This window comes from Enoplosus armatus, chromosome 22 (genome assembly GCF_043641665.1).
Source record: "Enoplosus armatus isolate fEnoArm2 chromosome 22, fEnoArm2.hap1, whole genome shotgun sequence".
Classification (NCBI taxonomy): Eukaryota; Metazoa; Chordata; class Actinopteri; order Centrarchiformes; family Enoplosidae; genus Enoplosus; species Enoplosus armatus.
Genome location: NC_092201.1, coordinates 5,118,431 through 5,143,209, shown reverse-complemented (window position 1 = coordinate 5,143,209; position 24,779 = coordinate 5,118,431). Strand labels below are relative to the sequence as shown.

Genomic DNA, 24,779 nt, shown 5'->3' with positions numbered 1-24,779 from the left:
TCCCAAGAAAATGAAGGCTGCTTATGACGTATGTAAAGAGCGCCGTGCGCCTTTGAGGTAGTAAAAAAAATAATGCTGTTTGACCCACGTGACACAAGAATCTAAAAGAAACTACTGTCAAAGTGAACAAAAGGCTTATTAAATAAAGGGGAGATAATGGATGGGAGCTTCTTATTCAGTGCATGAACTGCAGCCACTTCTGTGGCCAGTGCACAAAGTCATTTTCAGCAGTGTGCATGAATGTGTTAGGTAGGATTAATTCTAGACGAGCAACAGGAGAGTTGTAAACAGTGACCTTTTAATGTAGTTCCACTGAAAAGACTAAAAGGCACAAATCCCACATTTACACCCGAGGAGTAAGCTTTAACTCTGAGAGCGAAGGACGGCGATCGTGCCTTCAATTTTCTTTTCATTCTCCTCATTTCATTCAAGTCTGTTTTTCCCCACTGCCTTTACATTGAAAGGAAATTAAAGGAAGAGTAGAATGAGAGAACGTGGCGAGGGAGTTAGAGAAAGGGATATTAATGAAAGTAAGAGTGCAAACAGCAGGGCAGGAGCGAAGGGAGTGAAGAACCAGGGCGTTTTTTTTTGTTAATTGTTGGAGGAAGTCACTTGCCGTGCCACTTCTTAAATGATGTTGCATCGGGACAGGAGGGAGAGAGGCCACACACTCCCTTGACCCCAGTCTAATTACTGCATACCTCGTGGTGAATAACAGCAATTCTGCAGAGACTCAGGGAAGAGATGAGGCCGATGCAACGCCAGACGGCTGCATGGTCCCTTTCGTACCTCCCCGTGGTTCAAAAGCAGCACAGCATGGCTCTGCTGCCCAGGGGCAATGCGAACTTGCGGGGAAAAGTGTGAGTGTGTGTTCTACATTCTCCACTCTCTTCATCACCAGCCGCAAATGCACTCCTCCCTGGCATAAAATGTCGAGGTATGAGTTTTTAAAATTCAATAGAAATCTGGGCTGAACGCTGATCTCGCAGTAGCCCAGAGCGGGATGAGTTTTCAATCAACGGTCGAGTCTACGTTTTTGCTTTCTACTACATCCACAAAGCGCAGAGTGTCTGACTCAAACGCGCTGGGAGGATAAAGTCAAAGAGGGCACATTTTGGACAACATATTTTCAGCATGCGTGAAGCTCCTGAAGCATAAAATCAATGTTTAAAGAAACCAAGCACAGGGGAGAAAATAACAGCCAAGAGCCATGGGTTATTTAGAACAGAGTGCGGCCACAGCACAGTATGGCCAACAGCCCAAAGACTCTTCTACATTTCACTCTGGAATCAGCACAAACAAGACATCGAACACAAAGCATCGATTTTAACCTCCAACTTAAGTCTTAAGCAAGACTGTAAAGAAAACACATAAAGCATAGTTAACTTCAGCATTCACTGTGTACTACAAGGCATAGTACTCAATACTTCATCAGAATCAGAATCAGAATCAGAAACTGTTTATTGCCAAGTAACATACATTACAAGGAATTTGCCGTGGTCTGATGGTGATATATTTTTTTTAACATATAACATATAATCTGACAGACAACAAGCATGTAAAAATATAAAGGTAAAAGAATAAGATAAGATAAATAGCAAACAGTGCAGTGACCAAATAAAGTGTCCAGATGAAGTGTCCAGTTGGGGGTGTGTAACGCAGGGGGGACAGGGGTGGTGTACGTTAATATAACAGATAACTTGTGTTGGGGGGGGGGGGGGGTCAGTGCAAGACTTTGGCCGTGTTCGTCAGGTAATTCATGTTACCTTTGTTTTCATTTTTTTTTTAGAAAAAGGCAAATCAGATGCACTTAGTAAAGCTTAAACCTTATTTTTTTTAATTTATGTAACTGCAGCCAGCATTATAGTTTATCATACGACTGAAACTAACAATTATATTTAATATGGACTTATCTGTTGTTTATTTAATTCCAATAATTGATTTTTTTTTAAAATGTTAGAAAAAAAAGAGATAATTTCACAGTCCAAGGTGATTAAAATCGCTTGTTTTGTCCAAAACCCAAAAATAATCCATTTATAATGACATAAAAAGGGGGGATTGAATTAAAATAGTAGTCAATTAATTTTCTGACGATCGACTAATTGGTTAATCATTTTAGTACTAGATTTAGATTCGATTCACTTGGACTAACTAGGAAATCCGAGATACCCAACTTGCACTCGAATGCAGCATGATCTAAGTGGCTCGGTTGGTCAATCGATGCTCTTGAAAGCCGTCACTCGACAGAAGACACCATGTTGCACCTCACTGTGCTTTTCTACCTTGACAATTAAGTCAGCAGAAAGACAGAGGGATGATTAAGTGGAGTGATGACACAAAATTAACCTTTTTCCATCTGGTCGCCTCTTGGGCACGGATGCTGTCATTACAATCGAAGGTGAGTCAGGGAGAATTGATTATTTTCCCTCTTCCTTTTTTTCCCCTAGTCCTTTCTCTATTTCCTCCAGCCTTGTTTGCTTGGATTGTGAAAGAGCTGGTGAATATTACCATGGCAGTAACCAATCCAGTCCAATCCTTCACATTGTCACCCTTGACGCAAAAGTGACCCACGACACTCTTTGTGGTCGTAAATGTGTCATCTCAGTCGAGGCGCGAACGTCAAGAGCGCAGAGCAAATGGGTAAAGATTAAGATTTAGAATAAAAAGGTCTGACGGCTGTTAAAGTGTGACACATTTGAAAGATTAGTCGTCCAAGTGCTTGCCAAAAAATAAAAGTCTGAGCCAAGTTTCAAAGCCCTTGCACCTTGCATGAAACAATAACAAATAAACAAATGGTATCTAAGATTAAAGTGCATATTAGCAGATTGTCTACGTCAGGCAGATGATTCACATACTTTAGGTAGACTATGTGAAGAAGGTCAGCTGTAGATTAAAAGTAATGTGTCATAGAGAAAGGGAAATATCGAGAAATTCAAATATCAAAATATTATGACTCAATCCAAGAATATGAGCGGTATTTTGGGTCGTGATATGAGGTGGAAACTTTATGACTAATGTTTATATTATGACTAATATACTGTTCACTGTAACTGTAATGCAGACTTTACAGAAAATCCCTGATGAGGAAAAATCCCAACATAAACAACAGTATCAGTCGTACAAATGATGTATTTCTGCATTCAATTTTGAGATGACTTGTTTCAATAACCTCCACTATCAATTTCAGTGAATATTATTAAATCTCCCAGTTTTCTTCTCTATATTTTATTATCGGCCATTTTTGATATACAGTCCCAGATCTAGATAATCAAAACAGCAGGCAATTAAACAATAAACTTAAAAAAAGCAAATCAAAATCAAATCAAATGTGTTTTCTCTAAGCTGCATAATTTACTCTGCTCATCTATTTCTTATTTCTTTGAGAATCAGTCAGTTTGACATTTAGTTGAAATATTATCAAATTAAAGCCAACTTTCTTCGCTTATGATTTATATGTGTTGTACTGGAGCTTCTCACAAAATCATTTTGTTGCAATAACGACAGAGGCCAAAGTCAATGTGCTTAAAACCATTCACTAAAATAATCTAAACTTGTCTTGCTAATAGACAAACAACAGAATCTTTTAATAATTTTTCCGCACTTAAAACTGTGGCTCATCTGCCAAACAGATAATCTTATTACTGCATCCTTCATCGCGTTAGAAGAAGCTTCTCGTTTGAATAAAATAATGACCACATTCAATCAAGTGAAACTCGTACTTAAAATCATGTACGATTAAAAACGAAGAACAGGTAAAAAAAAATCTGGTTGGAAAAAGGAAAAAGGAAGGATAAGCTGTTGCCCAAAGATGTGTCTTTCATCTGATGGGCTGAGGAAGAACACAGAAAACAGCACAGCTATGGTTGTCAATCCAATCAAAACCAGAATAGTGTGAAAAGCAGAGTGCCTTCTCCTCTCACTGTCTGTCAGCTCTCTCTCCCTTTCCTCCTCTGCATCTATTGAGCATCAGGTGTGTCTCTCTCTCTCTCTCTCTCTCTCTCAGGTTGTCTTTCAGAGGGTCTCTCGCTCTCTGGCTGGCAGTTAGGAAGGCATGAATAATGTCTGCGAGCGCGGGAACAGACAGGCCGAGCTGCGCAGTCGGTCTCTTCATCTCCCAAACCTATTTAAACGTGCCTCTCTTGCTTCCCACCGGACAACGGGAGGAAATGAGCGTGTGAATGGGGACGGAGGGTAGACGGAGAAAGGGGGGGGGGGAAGCAAGAGACAGTGCTGCATATGTAAAAACCTCCCAGGAGTGACGATGGGAGCTGGCTTGAAGCAGCTGGAGGTGACCTCGCTGCAGGCAAAGCTAGCAGGGTGGAGGGTGGAGGGTGGAGTGTGGTTGCTAAAGGGAAGCTAAAGGCTGGTATAAGACTTGACAGGAATCCCAAAAACAGTCGAAATTATCCACAGACAGGACTGGCCTCAAGGACATATGAATCGGAGTAAGACAGATGTGGTCAGAGCATAGACTTGTTAGTGCATAGACTGTTACAACACAGAGATACTGGCAGATTTTATTGAATAGACATGCTGATAATGTGTCTCATCATTCCCTATAGGATCTATACTGCCCGGCGGTAAATCAATGTCTTGTTTACAGTCTTATTGCAGACTCTTTATCTTGTCACAAAGTGCTGCTCTGTCTGTTCAGGACTGCAATTCTTGTGCTTGTGACACCGCACACACACTACAGCTAGCTAAGTTGAGCATATATTGGCCTTGTGTGGTTTTAGTTTATGTAGTGTATGCCATCAGCTGTTCATACAGTATGATGGTCATTTGTTTGATTATTTATTCATTGCATGACAGAAGCACAGGGTTTTGCTCAGATTCTGTGATGCCTGTAATGTAGCTGTAGTATCATCGATGCGCAATAATATTCACTTTCTTGCTGAGAGTTAGAAGAGAGGAATGATGCCACTGTCATAACCATGGAGCAGTTAGCATAGCTTAGCATAAAGACTAGAAGCAGGGAGACACAGCTAGCCTGGCTCTCTCTAGGTTTCAAAAATACACCTACCAGACCCCGTAATGTTCACTAACAAAGATGTTGTATTTGTTTATTTAATCTGCACACAACAAAGGGCCACAGAGGGCCAATTACCACTGTGGCTCCATATTGCAAAAAAAGAACAAGAAAACCAGGTGCAACAAGTTGCCGAACGTATTTTGCATGTTTTGTCAGTCTTTTGCTCTTCATTGTCCACCATTCGTAGAAACAATGAGCCAAAAATCCGTCTTGGTCCAACCCTAATCCACTCAGGAACACACACACACACACACACACACTGAGATGGACACAAATGAAAATACTTCCTCTTATATGCACTCATCCATGTAGAATAAAAAGACAAGATTGATTCTTGCCAAGAGACGGAGCAGAGAAGGACAGACCAACCGCCACGGACCTCAGAGAGGCTTTAATCGCTCTGTATTGATTGTTCCCTTTTTGGGTGAATCAGCAACAACTAGTGTGGGCTGAAGAGTTTGCTTAATATTCCCTTCTCTCTGTGAGCAGGTCAGCCAATTTCACCCTCCCCAATGCCTCTGCTCCAAAATATCCCATTTAGATCTCATTTATATTCATACCACTGGCAGTTTGAGGGTGTAGGAATATTAACTTTTCCCAACATGAAATATGAAATCTTACAATATCTCCCTCTACAAAATTTTATGTATCCAAGGGGGGGGGGTGGTGGGCACCTATCAAATTTTGCAGGTTGCACAACAGCAATCCATAGCCCCTTTGTGATTCACCACAGCTTCACAAACCTGATGTTTACTCTGCTTCATCGTCTGCCTACCGGGCTGCTGGCTGTGCAATATATTTGTGACTTTGATTGGTTTTTGATAAAGATGAGGCCCGAAGGAGGCACAAAACAAGACCGCTCTACATGCAAAGAAAAGAGAAAATTTGACTAAAGATGACAACACTGATTTGTTGCAAAGATGAGAAGAATCACCTTATCATTCGGACAAAAGAGGTATCATTGAGACTTGACAAAGGAAAACATCGCAGGGAGACGTTTTATGAGAAATGAGCACTACTGTGAGAAAAATGACACATCCCTGGTGTCACTCAATGTAAAACTGTGCACATATACAGTACATCATTCACTATATAGTGCTCAGAGTACAATACATACACACTGACAGCCAGTCAAGTGTCAAAACATCAAGTGGATTCAAGCTTTATAGTAAATAGATGAGTCTTAAAATGGCTTTGTCTTTTATTCATTAAAATTCACAGCCTCACACTGCAGAAACTGCTTTAATTGTTGGATTGCCAAAATCATCCATCAGTCATCAAGACATACAAGCTCTCTCCCTCCCACCACATCTGCACAGGTAAACACACATCCTCCTGCTTATACTGCCAACATGTGAATATCAGTGCTGTTCAGACGGAGTGTCGGTGTGTTTGATGCGAGGGTGTTCAGCATACTTGTAAACATGAATGAGAAGTTTAATCCTTCTTCATTTAGAGCTCCAAGAATGCCAGAATCATCACTTCAAAGTTGTTTTGAGAGAAATATGTTGGGCCATCTGGTGAGATTTTCACATAAAAAACATACCTGTTTATAATCACAAGGTCTGCCTGGTGCTGAAACAATTATTCACTGAACCTATCAGTCGAACAACAGAAACCTAGACTAGCTTGATGACTGATTTATTGTCATTAAGTAAAAAATAACAACAATTACTGGCCATTATTGGTTAGCGGCGTGGCTCTAGTGATGGCGTTGTTGGTCCAGATGAAATATCTAAAATGTTATGGGATGGATTGCCATGAAATTTGTTACAGACATTCATGGTCTCCAGAGAATGAATCCTAAGGACTTTGTGGTCCTCTGACTTTTCATTTAGTGCCATCATCAGGTCAGAATTTTTAATTTGTCCAACACTTGTCCCATCAGGTTCAGCTCTATTCTGTGTTTAGTGCCAATTAGCAAATGTTAGCATGCCAACACTGTAAACCAAAAGGGCGAACATGGAAAATATTATATCTGCTAAACATCAGGAGGTTAGCATTGTCATTTGTAGCATGTTAGCAGGCTAATGTTAGCATTTAGATTAAAGCTCAACTGTACCAAAGTACAGCCTCACATAGCTGCTAGCATGGCTGTAGACTCTTGGTCTAAATGACGTAACTGATTAATCGATTATCAAAATTGTTGCTATTTCTGTCAATCGACTAATTGTTTAACCTACAATCATCTCAGCTTTAAACGTTTTCTGCTTCTAACACCTTTAGTGTTTTTTTTGACTGATGATCAGATCCGAAGGCAACATTTGGGGTTATGGTAACCTCTAATGGCCACTTGATCTCATTTTTCTTTTGGACAAAATTATTATTTAATTAATATAAAAAATCACATCAATTAATAATGAAAATAATGGTTAGTTTAAGTCCTAGATCCAGCTGTACGTTGCTTTACAGTATGCTGTGAGGAAAAACAGTTCTTACAATAACACTTAAGACGGCATGAAGGTTACACATGTTGTGTTGGTATATGACATGCTGTCACAGGTCCATTCAGAAAGGCTGTAAATGTTTTCTAAAAGTACCAAAGCAGCTGAGGAACAAAGCACCTTCACACAGCACAGCTTCGTACTTTACTAACATACAGTAGCAACCTTCTCTTAAATAAACCTGAGCGGACACATAAAGGACACAGACACAGGGGAGGATTACAATTAGCTGCTTTGTGCCACAGAGAGCAACAGAAAACAGACTCCAAAACAGAAACTGTACACACACTGTCTCTCATTCATCTATAATTCATTATAGTGAAAAGGTAAAGGGCTCCTTTCTATTCTCTGTTCCTTTATGCTCCAGACGACATTCATTTATAGACCTCAGATAATGGAGAAGGTCATAACGATTCCTTCCAGCCTATTTCACTGTTTAAAGAGAAAAACAGCACTTTACTTTCAATTAAGAGACGGCTTCACTGATTCCTTCATATATTCACCTAATGTTAATTCAATGCCACAGACGCACAAATACACACAAACACGAGTGTAGTCTTTGTGTACACGTGTACCACACATGAACACACACACAAAAGTTTCCAGCCTTCCCGTTTCTCAGTCCTTGGAATACTTCCACTTGCCACAACAGATGGCTCATGTTGACAAGGAGGGAAAGACAGTTTGATGTGTGTGTGTGTGTGTGTGTGTGTGTGAGTGAGTGAGTGAGTGAGGGAGCTTGTGTGTGTGTGTGTGTGTGTGTGTGTGTGTGTGTGTGTGTGTGTGTGTGTGTGTGTGTGTGTGCCTTATCATTACCTGTCCCCAGAGGTGAGCCTGGTAGTCAGACAGTGTAACAGAGGCAACGACAACAGGATCTCTCCACCGAACCTCTGTCAGGCATGATTGGACAGCATGTGGTAAGTGGTACTAAGGCCCCGGGGACACGCTGATACAAACACACACACACACACACACACTGGAAAGGATAACAGTTCTTTATGCGCGTGTGTCTGTATGTGTATCACACTTTCTGCATTGCACTTGCTGGTGCAACTTAACACTCTCAATGGGACCCTGACAAGAAGACAGATGGGTCTGACTGTACCGAGGATCATTACCGCACTCCCATGCAACACTGTGTGTGTGTGTCTGACTCAACACAACTTCTCAGGGATTGCCCCGTCCCATCCTTCAAACCCCCAACAGAGCAGTGACCAGCCCAAACTCATCATCACTCACATCAGTCATTCCATTATTTGGGCATGCGCCATTGACTTGATAGTGTCATAACATACTGGTTTTCCCCTGAGCTCTACTGGATAGCTAGTGCGGTGCTGTTTTATGAATTGTTTCTTTGTTGTAAAGGATTTTTATGCAGAAGATTTCTGTCTGCTAAATAATTTAATTTCGGGTACAGAGAGGCTGAGCTCATTCCTTAGGTTTAGCTGACTCCAGCTGACTTTATCCTACATATTGGCTCAAACACAGCATGCAGTTCACAAGACAGTGACTCAACCATCGCATGAGCAGCATTAGTATAGGGTGTTCAAAGAGGACATGAGGCATGATTATGCAAGGGTTGGGGTCATGTAAGGTAATCTTGGTTTAGCTGCAAGTGCAGAATTATGAATAAGACAGCATAAGAAACAAGGATGTGTAATGTCAGGACTGCTATCTATAAATACATCTTTTAATCAAAAACTGGGCTACAACAGAGAGGACAATCTCCTTTAACAAACATTTCCAGGGTTCACGTTATTTGGTATAGTCACTGCACAGAAATCTTATTGAAATAGCAAAGACACTCGTGTGCACAAGTGAGACAGGAGCTGGATACAAAGATCAGAGTAATATGAGCGAAACAGAGAGGTGGAATCACAGCTCCTTTATTAGATTTAGATAAAGATTTAGGCTTTATTGGCCACGTTTCCATCCAATCCTCAGGCAAACACTTGAGGGGGACCACGTTTGGTTGAAATGTCAACAATAAAGCCGGCCTAAATCTTATAAGGGAACTCTGATTCCAGTGTGCAGGAAGCTCTGTATTTTTTTGCAGAAATGTCCCCGCCCCTTAGCAAGTGGCTCAGCAACACTTGACAGCAAAAAGTTTTTGCTAGAAAGCAAGAGCCAAAGAATTGCTAGTATGTAAGAAAGGCTTCATGGTGGCTCAGTTAAGGCACATACTGTACCAGGTTACTGGAAAGTACTGGGTGTGTATATGGCCTGAGAAATGTGTTATCAATTAACAACAAGACTGAAGCAAAATCTGAAAAGGCCAAAGTGTGTTATCCGTCTGAATCACAAATTCCACTCATTTCCATCTAATCTCAGCAACACCTGAAAATTATTACAGTGTGGGTTATTAAATACATTTTTCATGAGGTGACCAAATAAAAAAAGACATCCATAAAAAGCAAATCATTTAATCCACTATGTGCTTTGTAAACTGCTATGTGCAATCTCTAGTGTAAACTTTGCACTTTTTACTATGTCCATGACTTTTATTTTTGAGAATACATTTATTAAAAGCTCCAGAACAGCTACTAATAGACCTTGAGGTGAAATTGTTTGATCAAGTTGAATTAACTTTGAACATAAAATTCAATTGGTTTTTTTTGCATGTGACATTTTAAAAGATAAAAAGTCAGGGATCACCACAGCCATTAGGATCCATTCTCTGCAACAAGTCTCGATCAGTTTCAAGGCAATCTGTTCAATACTTTAACTCTGGACTAACGTGGTGGACCAAACAACACTGCCATCCCTCCAGCCACGCTGTTAGCTAAAAACAACCTTTAAAACTAGTAAGGTACGGCCATTCTTCCTGCCCTCTCTGCTTTGCTAAAGCTGCCTGTGCTCAGACTGCTGTAAAGACTTTCCCCCAACACCAGCTAAGACTAAGTCAGCACCCAGCGAGCACACTGACTGCCTTCGGGTGACCTGGAACAGTCTGCTCTTACCTGCACCCAACACCACTCAGCAAGGCTCAATCAGCATACAGTACACAGCCACACGAGAGTAGAGCTACAGTACGAGCTTCCCACTGTAGTGGCAGTGAGTGATGCAGTGACAGCCTCCACGGCTGGCTGCATTAATCCTTCACTGGAGCTGAAATAGGAAGCTGAACTGGGGCATTTCAGCGTGTGCGTGAGAGAGAGATGGAGGGAAAGGAGCAGTAAAGCTAATTCATCTTGATGCTTTGGCAGCAATATTTGTGAATTACAGAGAAAGCAAGCTGTAGTTTAAATGTTTACTCTTCATGCACATTATTCAAGGTAAGACTGACTGAAGACAGAATGGATTTGTAATGTGATATACTTGCTTTTCACCATTTTGCAGGCAGCTGTGATGCAAGTAGCATTGTTCAGAAACTTGCCTGCGTGCTAGGTGTTTACCTGGAGGATTTAAAAAATATCCTCTAAGCAGCAGATAAGAGTGGAATCATCCCTCATTCTTGAGCTGTGGTATATGCTGTGCGAAGTTACTGTTCATTTAAAATGATAACTTTCTGCTGCACTTGTTTAACAATAAAAGCTTGTCATAGGTGAATCGCATGGAGAGTTTTGTTGTGAATAAACTACAGGAATACATTGTAATTGCAACTGAAGTTAGTGATAAATACATTATATTTGTATTTGCTAAAACTTTGTTTCCAATGGATCAATTCTAAATATTGCAGGCTGGGATAGTACAAGAGGACACAGACACAATGTGCTGGTTATATGAGCTGCACGCATCAACAGTTACTACAGTTTGTGAGGTAGATACTGCCTTTTACGATGACACGCTGTTGGATGTAAAACCACTCATGCAGTGCCCATATCACAAAATCTGATTGCCGTTGCTCATGTCCCAACCCGAATATTGGCCAGTTTCCTCAGATCTGCTGCACTGTACATATTGTTGGTGGGTGTTTCTGTTCATGCCTTAGTTTCCCCTTGACGAAAACAAACTACTTTAATGTTACGATCAAACCAGAAAGAGCGGCAGAGGCAACAGGCTTTATTAGTTTCTCTAAAGCTTTCTGCCATTATTGAGTCCGGTGCTGACATAGTACCCCCACCTTCCACCTCCATCGTGCTGAATTATAGCATTCATTTTATGTGCACAACCAATGCTTTGAAGTATTGCAGGATACTAGGGATCCCCCTATCGGACTTATTCTGATACCTGAGGGTATCTGCAAATATTAGATACCGATCCGATAACAGTGTCTTGTCAATGGGTCCTGTCTGGCTAATACCCAATCCGCTTAAAAGGGTCAATAACGGCACGATACAGATCCAGTGGATAGAATCGGTGCATCCCTACAAAAACGATCATCATGCACACACAAATTCAGTTTAAAGCTCAGTGTTTAAGAGGGTTAACAATTCCAACTTTGACCTTTACTGGCACCAAATCTACAGGGGCCACATTAGCCACAGGAAGTAGTCTCAGCCCCTTCCTTACGTCATCCATAACGTCTTAATGAGAATTCACTGTGTCTCTGGGAATGTAATTGTGTTCCATTCATTATGTTAGATTATGTTGTCCTATATACCCAACAGCGTCCAACAGGTCAGGCCTGATTGCTGGTGGCAATCTAATCTAATCCTCACCTCACAGACTAATAAAAGACCTAATATTGTGTGTGTGTGAGTGTAAAATGGGATGAAGGCCCAGGATTTCAGACTTTATGAAAAATTAAAGCCATAATACTGAACATAGGAAATTAAGTGCTTAAATGCATTAACATGGTTCATGATCACTACAACTGAAAAAAAAAAAAGTGTGAATCATGATCTGGCTTCTTTAATTACAGAGAAAGATCCTAATGAAAGTTGGCAATCCAGCCAAGATATCCCAAGATAAAGAGACAGCACTTCTAGAGTTGTGACATTAGTGAGAGAGAAGAGAACTTGATGTATTATTCAAAAAGGCCATGAACAACCTTTGGGAGATCAACCATGCGTGTAAACTGGTCAGTGTGACCCTATTTCATGGCTAGAGGCTAAAGGAGGGAAAACAAAGCACAGTTTATGGCTGTTTTATTGGGATGTAGCTGGCCCACTGTAACCGAATATGTGCCAGCAATAAGTGTAATTGCTGGCAGTTTGTCTATTTGAAGTGGCTGCTGTTAATTCAGGATAAAACAGAAGTTATGCAGCTCAAATTCCTGACATGTCTTCAAATGAGCATGAAGTCCTCAAATGGAAACATTATCGGTGCACAGGCGAGAAACCCAGAATCAGTTCACACCAAGCAGCTGTTCAATGTGAGGTTTTGTTTACAGCCTTGTTTGACCAAAACCTTCACCTAAACTCAAGAACACTTCTGCTGTTGACGTCGACAAATAGAGTACTACCCTATCATTTCAGCTGGATGTTATTTGATCCTTTACTCATATTTGTGCTAAATAGATGCAACAGCTTTTCAAGTACACACTACACTGGATGAGCAAATTACATTTTTCTGCTTACATTCATAAGCTAACAATAACCAGTATTTATCTAAATCTAAAGGACCCCCGCTTAAGTGATTTCTGAAAAAAAAACTGAGTGGGAAAACAACATTAAGCAAAAGCACAATGGAGAGAAAAAAGCTCTGCTGACATAACAAGGTACAGAATAAGTGAGCTGGCTGTTTTCAATTCAAACTCAGTGACAGTGAATGTTAATCGCCTTTATGCAAACGTGTGTATGTAGTTATAAAGGTGGCGTGAATCTCCATTTGAGCATCTCTGACCACACTTTGGTGCTTACTGCAGTTTGGGCGAACATCAAAGTTAACTGTAGCGTCCGTGATCAGACCCCCCCAATACATGACGGCACCTTGCTATGCTATCTTCATCCAGCTGATAAGAGTGCTGAGTGCTTCTACATCTACAGTATCTGCTTCCGTCTCTTGTGGACCATTATAGGGCTGTAACTAATGATTATTTTCATCATCGATTCATCTTTTAGTCTACAAAATGTCAAAAAAACACAATTTCCCAGAGCCCAAAGTGACGCCTTCGACTTGCTACTTTTGTCCAACCAACAGTCCAAAACTCAAAGACTCTTCATTTACTAACATAAACGACGAAGAAAAGCAGCAAATTTTGGCTTGAAAAATGAAGAATAATCAAGTAATCATTGCAGCTCTAGACCATTACAGAGCATTTGAAATAAAGTTTTCAGAAGCAGTCTGTGGCTCTAGAGAACGCAGGAAAAGTGACTCTGAAATACAACAGTAAGCTATAAACAAACGACTTACCAGGAACATTTTAAATTACACACTCATTTTCTGAGCAACTAGACTGCTATATAGCAGCAGAGCTATGGACATGTATCATCTGCCAGGCCTGGCTCACTCTGATAATGCTGCACTCTTCGACTCTCTGTCCTAAGTAAGGATCGAAACAGATTATAGGAGTTAACATCTGAGAAGTGCAAAATATCTGTTATTGGACACCACAAAGTGTTTCTCCTCCATAATATTTACTTAATGTACATATCAACCATATTAAAAACAACTTGACGCTGTAAACAACCGATCGAGCAAGCATGGGAGAATATCAATCACGATCACTGGAGGATATAAATATTTCATGGGGAAAAAGTAACACATTAGTTTTGATATAGGCCTGGCTGCCTTTTGAGCAAATCCCTGGTGTGGTGCTGAACACACACACACACACACACACACACACACACAGGCTAAGACTTTGATCCAAAGCCTCTTACAGGGTTTTGCTGATTTTTCACCCCAAAATGAGAGCCCAAAGATCCTCCCCTCGGCACACAATGCAAGACACACAGTGTCATTAGCTGCGAGGATCACAGGCACAGACGGCCAGAGGAGTGTGTCCGTGACGTGAGAGCTCCAGCGGACGAAGTTGACAAGCGTTAGATGGAGTTTGGAGGCAAATTTACATGAGTTGTGCTCTTTTTTAAATGAGACAACATGGGTGTTCTGCCTGCTGCATATGATGCAATTCAAGAAATGTCTCCAACAACTATGGAGTCCTTGGACAGCGCAGTCTTCATGTGCCTCCAGTGAAACCGCAACACTCACTTAAGCAATCCACTGCACTTCCCCGCTAATATTCCTGAGGAGACTTCTGCTGTGTCCGTGATATTCAATAACTGTGACCTTATCGTACTTTATGGTACTTTTCATTTCTCACGACACCACTATAATGTTGAAATAGGGACTCTGGGATTTGTTATAATATTTATACAATATCCTCTCCAAATCCAATTTAGTCCACTCAATGTAGCACAAATTGGATAATAAATATTGCATACTTAAATGTCTGCTTTCCAAAAAAAAAAAAAAAAATTATACATGTGATTTAAAGGTTCATAGCAAATGTAGAGCAATTTTCTCTCTGCCAGGACAGACAGCAAACTCACAACTACAGGTACTCTATCACAGACATTTATACATCTAGGGCTGAGACAAGCAATTCTTTTACTGTCAGAAAATAGTTTAAAATGTCCACGTTGAACTTTTGGCTGACCACAGTCCCAAAACCCAAAAATATTCAGCTTACTATCATAGAAGACTGCAAAAACCTGCAAATATTCACATCTGAGAAGCTGAAACTGGAGTATTTTTTGGTAATGTTGCTTCAGAAAATTAGATTGTTAATCGACTAATTGATGCTCTATAGCTCTATACACATCAATTATAAAATATGTGATATAAAACAGGAGATATATGTGACATTGATGGCTAATATTGATTTTGAATGTGTGCTGTGTGAAACAAACTCGGTTTGGAACGACTTCAAAAGGAGTCAAAGCACAATCTAGTATAATCTCCAAACATTGGATAAGATATGATGTTTGTGAGTGGTATTAAACCGATGCTATTGGATATTCTCTAATCTTGACCTTTGGTGGCTGCGTGACATTTAGAAATGAATACAGCATCAATATGGCATTATATATGTGTTATCATTAGTTATGTACAAAGATGAAACCATACTTGTAAATGAGTGTGTACTTGAATTATGTGTAACTGGAGTGCGTATTTTCTGACTGCCACAAATGTAACACACCCCCTTAAACGCTACACCAGTTCAAACACATAGCAACGAGACTCTGCCAGCACAACCAAAACACCTTTTTACAACAACGACTGCGCAAAGAATATTAATGTCTGGGTACAGAAGTCTTTTAACAAGCAAATAACACCACAAAAAGTTCATTTTCTTGACGTGGTTTGTTTATAGCGCCGAGCAAAGGGGAGTCTATCAGTTTTAGGAGACAATAGCACTGCTGTCAAAACACCAAAGCGTGACAAGAAGCTAACGGTTTTCAAAGATGTCCGGGGGAGAGAAAAAAAAAATCTACGAAATGCGGGAAAGTTAGTGTGAAAGCTCACAAAACCTCACCTTGTTTGACGCACTTGAGTCGGACGGGGTCTTTGCTGTGTTTGACCACAGCATGGACGTCCCTGGTGGTGAGTCCAGCCACCGGGGTATCATTGACTTCCAGCAGGAGTTCATCCTGGCAGAGTTTGCCGCTGTGGCAGACCGCTCTGCCCGGGAGAAGCTCGCCGATAACCGGGAACTGTCCATTCTCTGCGCCGCCCTTCAACTCCAGCCCCAGCTCCCCCTCCTCATTCCTGCAAAGGACACTCTCGTGGACTTTGTTAGTCCAGTGGTTCTTCCTCTTCTTCAGGCTCTTGGACATGGCTCAAACAGGGGAAAATCACATGAGTGCGGCCGTGGAAGAAGTTTTATCGCTCTTTGAAGTCCCCCAGTGTCACCGCAACACTGTAATGCGTCCAGTTTCAATAGTAAACGCCAGTTGTATCCATGTCAGCGCACACACTCACACGCACAGCAGCTGGATCATCAGTCTGCTTTTGCGTTAACTGAGAGCTGCTCAACTTGTGATGCCTTCACGTGCTCTTTCAAAGATCGGAATGGACGGGTTCGGCGTACAAAAACGACCTGGTGAAGGAGTAACACAGAAGTTAGGAGGAGAGATGAGCTGACATTGTGAGACTGTTTGGTTAGAGAAAGCATGGAAGCCATTCAAGAACTAACAGTAATTAAAATTTACATATTTATTCTTAAAAAGGTCAGAAAATGATATGTCAATATGTCAATATTGTATCAGCACATTAATTGTAGTGTAATGAAAACAACTTTATTATAACTAACTAATGAATGAAATAACTTTGTATGACCATCTATCACCTGCAGACATTAAGTCACATTTGAAAAATTACTTTTATGAGTTTGTTTTAGCCGTTCTACCACTTTAAAGCTAATTTTGGCTTGTGTTACAGCCTATGAATGCATAATTTAAATAGATAAACAAATCGAGTAATCAATACAAATTTTACATTATCATTCTTTTTATAAAGTTTGCTGCACCACTCATTGTTCTGTGCAAGTAAATATCTAAATAACACTGCAAAAACATCTTAAGTGCCTCATCAAAGAGATTTGTTTACAACTCCCAAACCGTGAAGTTTACAAGTTTACGAGGGGCGCCTGAAGGCAGCATCCAGCTCCAACCAACCCAACTGACCCGGATGTGAAGGCTGGAGGTGGAGGAGGAGGAGGAGGAGGAGGAGAGAGGCAAGGCTTTTCCCAAATCCAGCTTTCCATGGAAAAAAAGAAAAAAGGAAAGAAAGGCGAGAGAGAGGCAGAGTAGCGGTATTTCCACTGGCATGGCAGCAGAGCAGCAATAATAAGGGGGGTTTTTTTACACCACAAATATGTCTCTTCTTTGCTTACAGTCACTTCAGATGCTACAGTTTGTAAAAGAAGTGAGACATATCTACTACTCTGGAAGAATTAGACCATAACACCTAACTTGTATTAGGTGTAAGCTTCAGAAAGTTAGATCAACTGACTCAACTCAAATAGCTTATTTCTTTTCCCAGTCGCATTGCCATTCATTTCCCCTTGAAAGTGGGACTACATCAATTACAGTCTATTTCTGGTTGGACAACGACCCACAAAGGTCACCTGATTCAAATACTTTGTTGCTAGAGAGGTCTTTAAAACACATTTTCATTCGTTTTTTAAACATCTATCCTTAGGTGAACTTGAAAGCAAAAGATTTGATTTCCTTGAACAACCCTCAAGGTCTTTGGTGAATATGAAGCGTTTGTATTTTATGAAACACTTTCAAGGGCAGCGAGCATTCTGTCTCATTAATGACATTCAGATTTCAGAGGCATATTTTGTTCCCTCTAACAGCGTTTGTGATACGCGCACACAGTCAGTTTGCTGTAATAGTTTTGTCATTCGCCAGAAGAAGCGGCTCTAAAAGGAAAAAATCCCCTTGTGTTTATCTCAAACTAGAGGAAAGGGATGTAAAGCAAACAGAGAACTGACTGACTATAATCCATCTTCAAACAAATTGCGTGTTGTGGGTATTTTGCTTCTTTAAAACTTCCAATCTGCTTTGTGAAGCCTCTTCTAACATCTCTTCATACTCAGTTACAGAGCTTATTTTCAGTAATGATAGTTTGCTGCTTTACAGCCATAATTGTATAGATATACAATGATAATAGCTCTGCAGCATTGCAGAGTTATCTGTCGAAGCAAGTTAATCCTTTTTTGAGCCTCAAAATCGTGTTTTTCTCATAACAAATGAGAAATTCCGGTAATGAGTTGAGATAAGTGCACTTGTTTCCCACACAAAGAGACTTCTTCTTGTGTCATTTATTCTGTCTGACTCCCAAACTCATATAAACAGGGCCGCTGCCAGGATTTTACAACACCACCACCAAATTATTAGGATTTTTCCTATTATGAAGGTCTGAATGCTGTTTCAAAGCCAGAGATACTGGGGCCTTCCATAGCACAGAGCAGTGGTTCCCAACTTGGGGTCGGGCCCTCCAAGGGGTCCCAAGATGAATATTAACATATTTCTGTCACACAAAATTATGTTTTGCCAAAGTTCATTCTTGAATTAGGAACAGTAGTTTGACACTCGACATAATCTCAACTTGTCTATCAATTTACTAGCTTTTCCGGAGCTGTCATCCACATCTCATGGCCTTCATCAGCAAATAGTTTGGAGGCCAAAATAGACTATCGAGGATCGAAAGCTGTCAGTTACTTAAAGTTGAATGCTTTCGTCAGATTCTTGGGCTTGTTTACATTTTCTTTGATCCAACGGTTCTTCAAAGTAAGGTATCATATAGGCACCAATATCCCTAGTGTCTTATTCATTTGGGTTGTTTGCTAAAGAGTTTTAATTTCCTTCTTACTTAGAGTTAAATGAGAAGATTGACACCACTCTCATATCTGTATGCTAAATATGAAGCTAGCTTAGCTTAGCATGAAAACTGGAAACAGGGGGAAACAGCTAGCGTATGAAACCCAAAGTGTAAAAAAAAAACAAGTAAAAAGAGCCAGGCTAGCTGCTTCCTCCTGTTTCCTGTATTTATGATAAGCTAAGCTAAGCTAACTAGCTGCTGGATGTAACTTCATATTTCATACACACCATCTAATTCTCAGCAAAATGTTGAACTATTCTTTAAAGTATATTCAGTGCAAAAATACTGGAATCAGCCCGTCAAATAACCACCATTTGTGTGTATGTAATTGCAGAATGTAAACTCCCCCCAGGTCACTAAAACCCCCCAAATTCCCAGAAATAAATACAGAGGAAATACCCTCAGTGTCCTCAATTACAGCAACTGTTTGATCTTTTAAATGCCTCAAAACGAAAGCAGATATCAAAAAGAGTTGTGAGATGAGGATCAACTTCAACACTGCGTTGCAATTTCAATTTCTCCTCAAAAACAACTGTGCCGTCCTTGAATCGTGACGACAACAAAAAGACAGACAATGCATCATTTTTCTCACTTTTGGGAAAGTGCCTCTGCATTCCAGAGGTGGGAGCGCTGCAGACTCGAAGTGAAAATTAAAAAAGGAGAAGGAAAGCGAAAGAGAAGGGGAGTATTTTAACAAGGGCAGGAACTCTGGAGGCAGTGTTTGAACAAGGAGAGGAATGCTCTGCGCGTGGCAGAATAAGTGCCGGGGAGGAGAGAGGAACATCAGCAGTGCAGGGAATGAAAGGACTGGAAAAACAGTGTGGGATTAAACTGTGCGAGATATGCTGGGTGGGCTCGGGCCTGGCACAATGAGCCCATAAGCGTGGGCTGATGAGAATGCGACTATTAAACATAATGTCTATGTTTGGAGAACAACATTTTCACAATTCCTGCTCATATAACTATATTTTCTTTCTTGGAAATGTGACACACACACACACACAGCAGCTCTGATTCCTTTCTGCAGATTCATATTGCAGGAAATCACTACGTTCAGCCATCAGTCACATCTACACAACCAGATGGGAGTTCATTGGCTCAGCCCGTGATGCTGCCCCTGGGATTGCTACACCGCTCTGCTACATGATGTAATGGTTATGACAGGCCTCATTGCAGGATAATTAAAGCTGGTCAGGAATAAAGCAAAATTGCCTGATGATGGCTTCCGCTGCCAATGAAAGAGGAAGTTATTATCCACTTTGTTTGAGCGAACACTGCCATTCCAGCTCCGGCACAGTCATTGTTGGCGATTTGGCTGCTTGTTTTACAATGTCGCACTCGATGCAGAGTTGAATGATCGAACAGAAGCTGCTCTTTCCAAGCCGACAGTGTGGTCAGTTTTATTCTTATTCAGGCCCGTTCCATCTGAGGCGTCTGATCTGTTTATTTGACTGCCATCTGCTCGACCTTGCAGCCCAGGAAAGGTCCAGTCCGTCACTCTGTACCTCCCTTTGTTTGACCCCCGAGGATGATGGGGTGCCAAGAGATGTGCGGCTGAACCTGATATACTGCCAACAGCATCTCCAGCTTAGCTGGAACTGGCAGAGAAAGGTTGGGGACACTGTACAGTGCGAGGAAGTGTGGAGGCAAAAAAGAGTACGTGGCAAAGAACCCATCCATTCATTCTCAGGCTGGTTTTCATGGTTTGGACTCGGCTCTTTAGTTCCAATGAAGCAAAATCTTAATGATACAGCATGCAATGATATTTTAGACTGTTGCCAGTTTGGGGAAGCAGCCCATGCACAAAGCCAGGTCTGTAGAGATATAGTTTCCTGAGTTTGGTGTGAAAGAACTTGAATGGTCTGCACAGATCCCCTGAGCTCAACTTCATACAACACCTTTGGGTTGAACTGGAACGCCGACTGCGAGCCAGACCTCATCACTAGACCTCATCACCAGAATCAGTGTTGGACCTCACCAATGCTCTCGTGGCTGAACGGGTTCCAAAATCTTGTTGAAAGCCTTTATAGCGGCAGATAAATGCCCAAAGGTCTCAAATGAGATCACAACAATAACAATCACATATGGGTGTAGCGGTCGCGTGTCCACATACCTTTGGCCATGTAATGTATATATTTTTCTTTCTTTTTCCTTTCTTTTTCTTAAGAACAAATTATACAATGAAAAATGTTCTTGAACATCTGTTTCTTGTGATATATTTTTGTCTCAACAAAAGAAATCCTAATGAACTTGTCACTTGTTTTATAGACTTAAAGCTAACATAAGTAATAACATAAGAAGAAATATCATAATCTTCCTCTTACTAATGCAAACAGACCCTTGCTTAATTCAGTACACAGGGTTTTGATGCTCCAGCCTCAGTTGGTCTGGTATAACCAGTAGCTTATGGTGGCTAACGTTAGTTAGGTAGATGTTGCTGACATTTACTGTATCAGGACTTGCCTCCTCTTTAGTAGCTCAACTGTTACACAATATTATCACTTGTGGCCACAGTGGCCAGATGTTACATGGGCCTGCTTTAAACCATATAGGCTATGAACAAGTAAGCAAAATTACAGATATAAACAGGCTTTTATCACCATATTATGGGACTTTTTACTTGGTTTAATAAAAACATAGTTGATAGATAGTGGCATGCATACTGTATCCTGGCTAATGTAATGTAACAGTACAGTGACTTGTTAATGTGTTTGCTCCTTTTTTTGCAGTGCACAAAATAAAGTGCCTCTGTGGGGTTACAATAAGAGCTGTGTCCTCCTGTGCAGCTCCGCTGTAGGCCCCCCTGCTGCTTTCTGTCTGCTGATGAATTAGTCTGTATGCACCTAATAACAGTCCCAGTAAATCAAAGAACCTCAGGGTGAAACCCAGGGCCTCTGTCTAGCAGGTTTGATTTGATTGCCCTCTGAATGATTATAATGGTGTTTTACCTTCAGCTGTGGCGAATGTTATGATTGTCTCCTCTCTGCTGCTGGATTTTTTTTTTTTCATGCCCTCTCTCGGCTTTCACGGCCAATGGTTTAGGCAGGATTCTGGTGCAGTCTCGGTCTGGCTCTCAGGTAACCACCACTTCACAAGTCCTGGTCTCTCCACCAACATTTAACCACCTCAGCCTCCCTCCCTCACCCCTCCCGCCCCCCCCCCCCATCAGCTCAGACAGATAAGTACCTTTTCCCATGCTGAGGGCTTTTTACTGCCTCGACGAGTCCCACCGCTCACTCCCTCGAAAGCAGGCTCGACTTCCCTCTCACCGGGGGAAAGTTACATTCACACTATCACAGTCAGTCATCTGCCTCCACCAGCCGGTCTCCACGGGGTCCGTCATCCATCAGAGGGCGAGCGATGACACTATTGCCATGCAATCAACAGCGTGACAGCTTGATAGACTTTCACAAGCCACCTCTCATACCCCGTCACAAAGCATATCTGACAAACCAGCAGAGACAGGTCATCATGGTAGGAGATAGCAGCGTTCAGATTATGTCTAATATTTCCTCAAATAGAACTGGTTAGCTCCTTATAAAATGCACCTTCATTTTCACATAAAATTGGTGAATTTGTGAAATAATAACAGATTTATGTGTTTTTGGGGTCGGTGGATGGATGGGAGAATAAAAACAAACGACGCGTTTGTGAGATGTTTATTGGAATATGATGTATCTCAGTCTTTATGGCTCAAGGTATCCTCTGCAAGACACTGCCGTTTGTGTAGATATTGCTACGCAGATAATGGCAATATAATGTATATATTTTTTGCATTCTCTGTCTTTATCTTACATGCAACATAGATGATATTGGAGTATCAATTAATCAATCAATGGAACAAGGAGGACATTTTTTCAGCAGTGAAATCATCATATCTTTGAAGTATAACGTGTGCAGCTTCTGGTTGGATTCACTAGAGCATTAGTTATTCTGCTCTCTACCTTATTAAATCTGCACATACATTTATACATAAGGTTCCTTATCATTGCCTGACATGTGGGCACATTTATGCGGTTAGAAAACCTTGGCACACACAATAACATCCTCATGGTATTAATATAAGTGACTGTAAGTCTCTGCGTACTGCTCTTTATACCTGCACTACATATACAGGAGACCCTGATCAGCCACACGTTTATATAAGTTGAAAATATGTGAAATAAATGACAAGTTAGCTAAAATGTATTCTTCATTAGTTCACTTTTTTAAATATCTGATTCTTTCTCTTTTTTATTTAACACACTAATTTCTCCCAATCTATTATCTGTTATACTTGGAATACTACCATCAAATGAAAGCCATTATGATCATTTAATTATCCAGGAGATTCCAATTTTTCGACGTTAAGCAACAAGGAGGATATCATTAAAAGAAAAAATTGAAATGGGAATTTTGAATGAGGAAAAGAACTTCCCAAAAGTCAAACAGATGATAAAATAACACAAAGCTATAATTAGAAAACACTAAGTTAGTATTGTAGTTGTAGTTTTGGATTCCAGAGATTTTATGCCAGGTCTATTTTAGAGCATTTTAACCTTGAATACTTTAACATACATCTCTTGACTGTGGGAGTTTCATCACAACCTTGCATAATCCTAAATTTAAATCAGGGCAATCGGCAATGTTCTTTAATCCACCACGCAAACACCAGAGCGCCATGGGTTAGGACTTAAAATACCCTTACAACTGCTGAGACAGAGGGGGCATCCAGAGTTCGAGCAGCGGGCTGAGAGGTCGGGTATCGCCTGCAGTTAGCGGCACCGACTGGCACCGCTGTGGATGCAAGAGGATTAAGAGAGCAAAGTTGATCTCAGTGTTTAGAAAATACCAATAGAACAGGGTTGAAGAGGTTAGGGGGGCGTTCAGTATCCTTCTAATTAATATTCAGACCTCATGAATATACAAGCTAGTGCCCCTTTGCCCTCTTTAGTCCCTGTCTGTCCAGAGTGAAGCAGTTTGTGCTTGAAGACAGATCTATTCGCCTCCAGCTAAGGGACTCTCTGAGCATCGGTCTGCTGCTGAATGATTGGGCGACCCCGAGCAAGCTTTTCCCGGAGGCCTTTTTCGGTATTCTGTTCACAAAGCCCCGTCTAAAGACCCTCATTGATCAGCGGCTCCTTAAGATCCTCTCTTCTCGTTTAGTGAGGAGCAACTGTTACATCACTGTCACAGGAAATGGATAAATGGTCATCTGATTTATGACGGGACTGGCCGGGTCACAGTTACAGTGTGTTCCTTATCTTACAAATGTTTGTCTTTATATTTAAGTGTAGAGTAAAAAAAAAAAAAAGTTAAAGAAATGATTTGTGTTTCAAAGATGGCCATGATGGCAGTAACCATTCAGGGAAAGAGCTTTCAGACACTTCATTCAGCTATTATCTATTACCACCTATTCATGTGACTAAGGACAAAACGTGGTAAATGGTAAATGGATTATATAGCGCTTTTCTACCTTAATGGACAAAGCGCTTTGCAATTTTCAATCACACACACTCACGATCACACACCAATGGCTGAGGAGCTGCTATGAAAGCCGCTGGCCTTGGGGTTCAGCGCCTTGCTCAAGGGCAGTTCGGCACTTGGACTGGAGGAGCCGGGGATCGAACCACTCAAGGTGATATTGAATGATTCAAGAAAAACCTTGAAACAATTGGCAATGAAATGATCTCACCCATTCGTATATGTTTTATTTTATTTAAAGAAAGCAAGACAATATGGACCTTAACCCTTTAACACCGAGTGTGTCGTAGGAGACACGTTTGCGCAAGCGCAGTGTGGATTACCATAATTACGTCACGGTTTGAAGCTGAGACGTTACGCTTTACTGCCAGGTTTAGGTTTTAAAGGGTTAAAACCTAAGCCTCAAAATGTCCGCCTGGACTTTTTTGCTTATTTTGACTGAGAGGCGCAAGTGAAATTACCGTAATGACACCATATTGGCTGTAAAGCGCAACATCTCAGCTTTCAGATTAACAAAGGCCTTTTCACAGCAGACATTTTGACCGAAAAAGCGTAGGTGTTACTATCTTACCTATTATTTACACCTGTGCTTTTCCTACCGTGACATGTCAAAATGTCTT

At 41.0% G+C, this 24,779-nt stretch overlaps 1 protein-coding gene across 1 annotated transcript in view; it reads right to left on the bottom strand.

Moving 5' to 3' along the window:
* The window catches only part of magi2a (membrane associated guanylate kinase, WW and PDZ domain containing 2a), a 186,847-nt gene extending 170,705 nt beyond the window's left edge, over positions 1-16,142 (bottom strand). The window contains exon 1 of the mRNA XM_070928611.1: positions 15,842-16,142. Within this exon, the coding sequence (XP_070784712.1) occupies positions 15,842-16,142 (301 nt within the window). The remainder of the gene's footprint in view (positions 1-15,841) is intronic.
* Between the last annotated feature and the right edge of the window lie 8,637 nt (positions 16,143-24,779).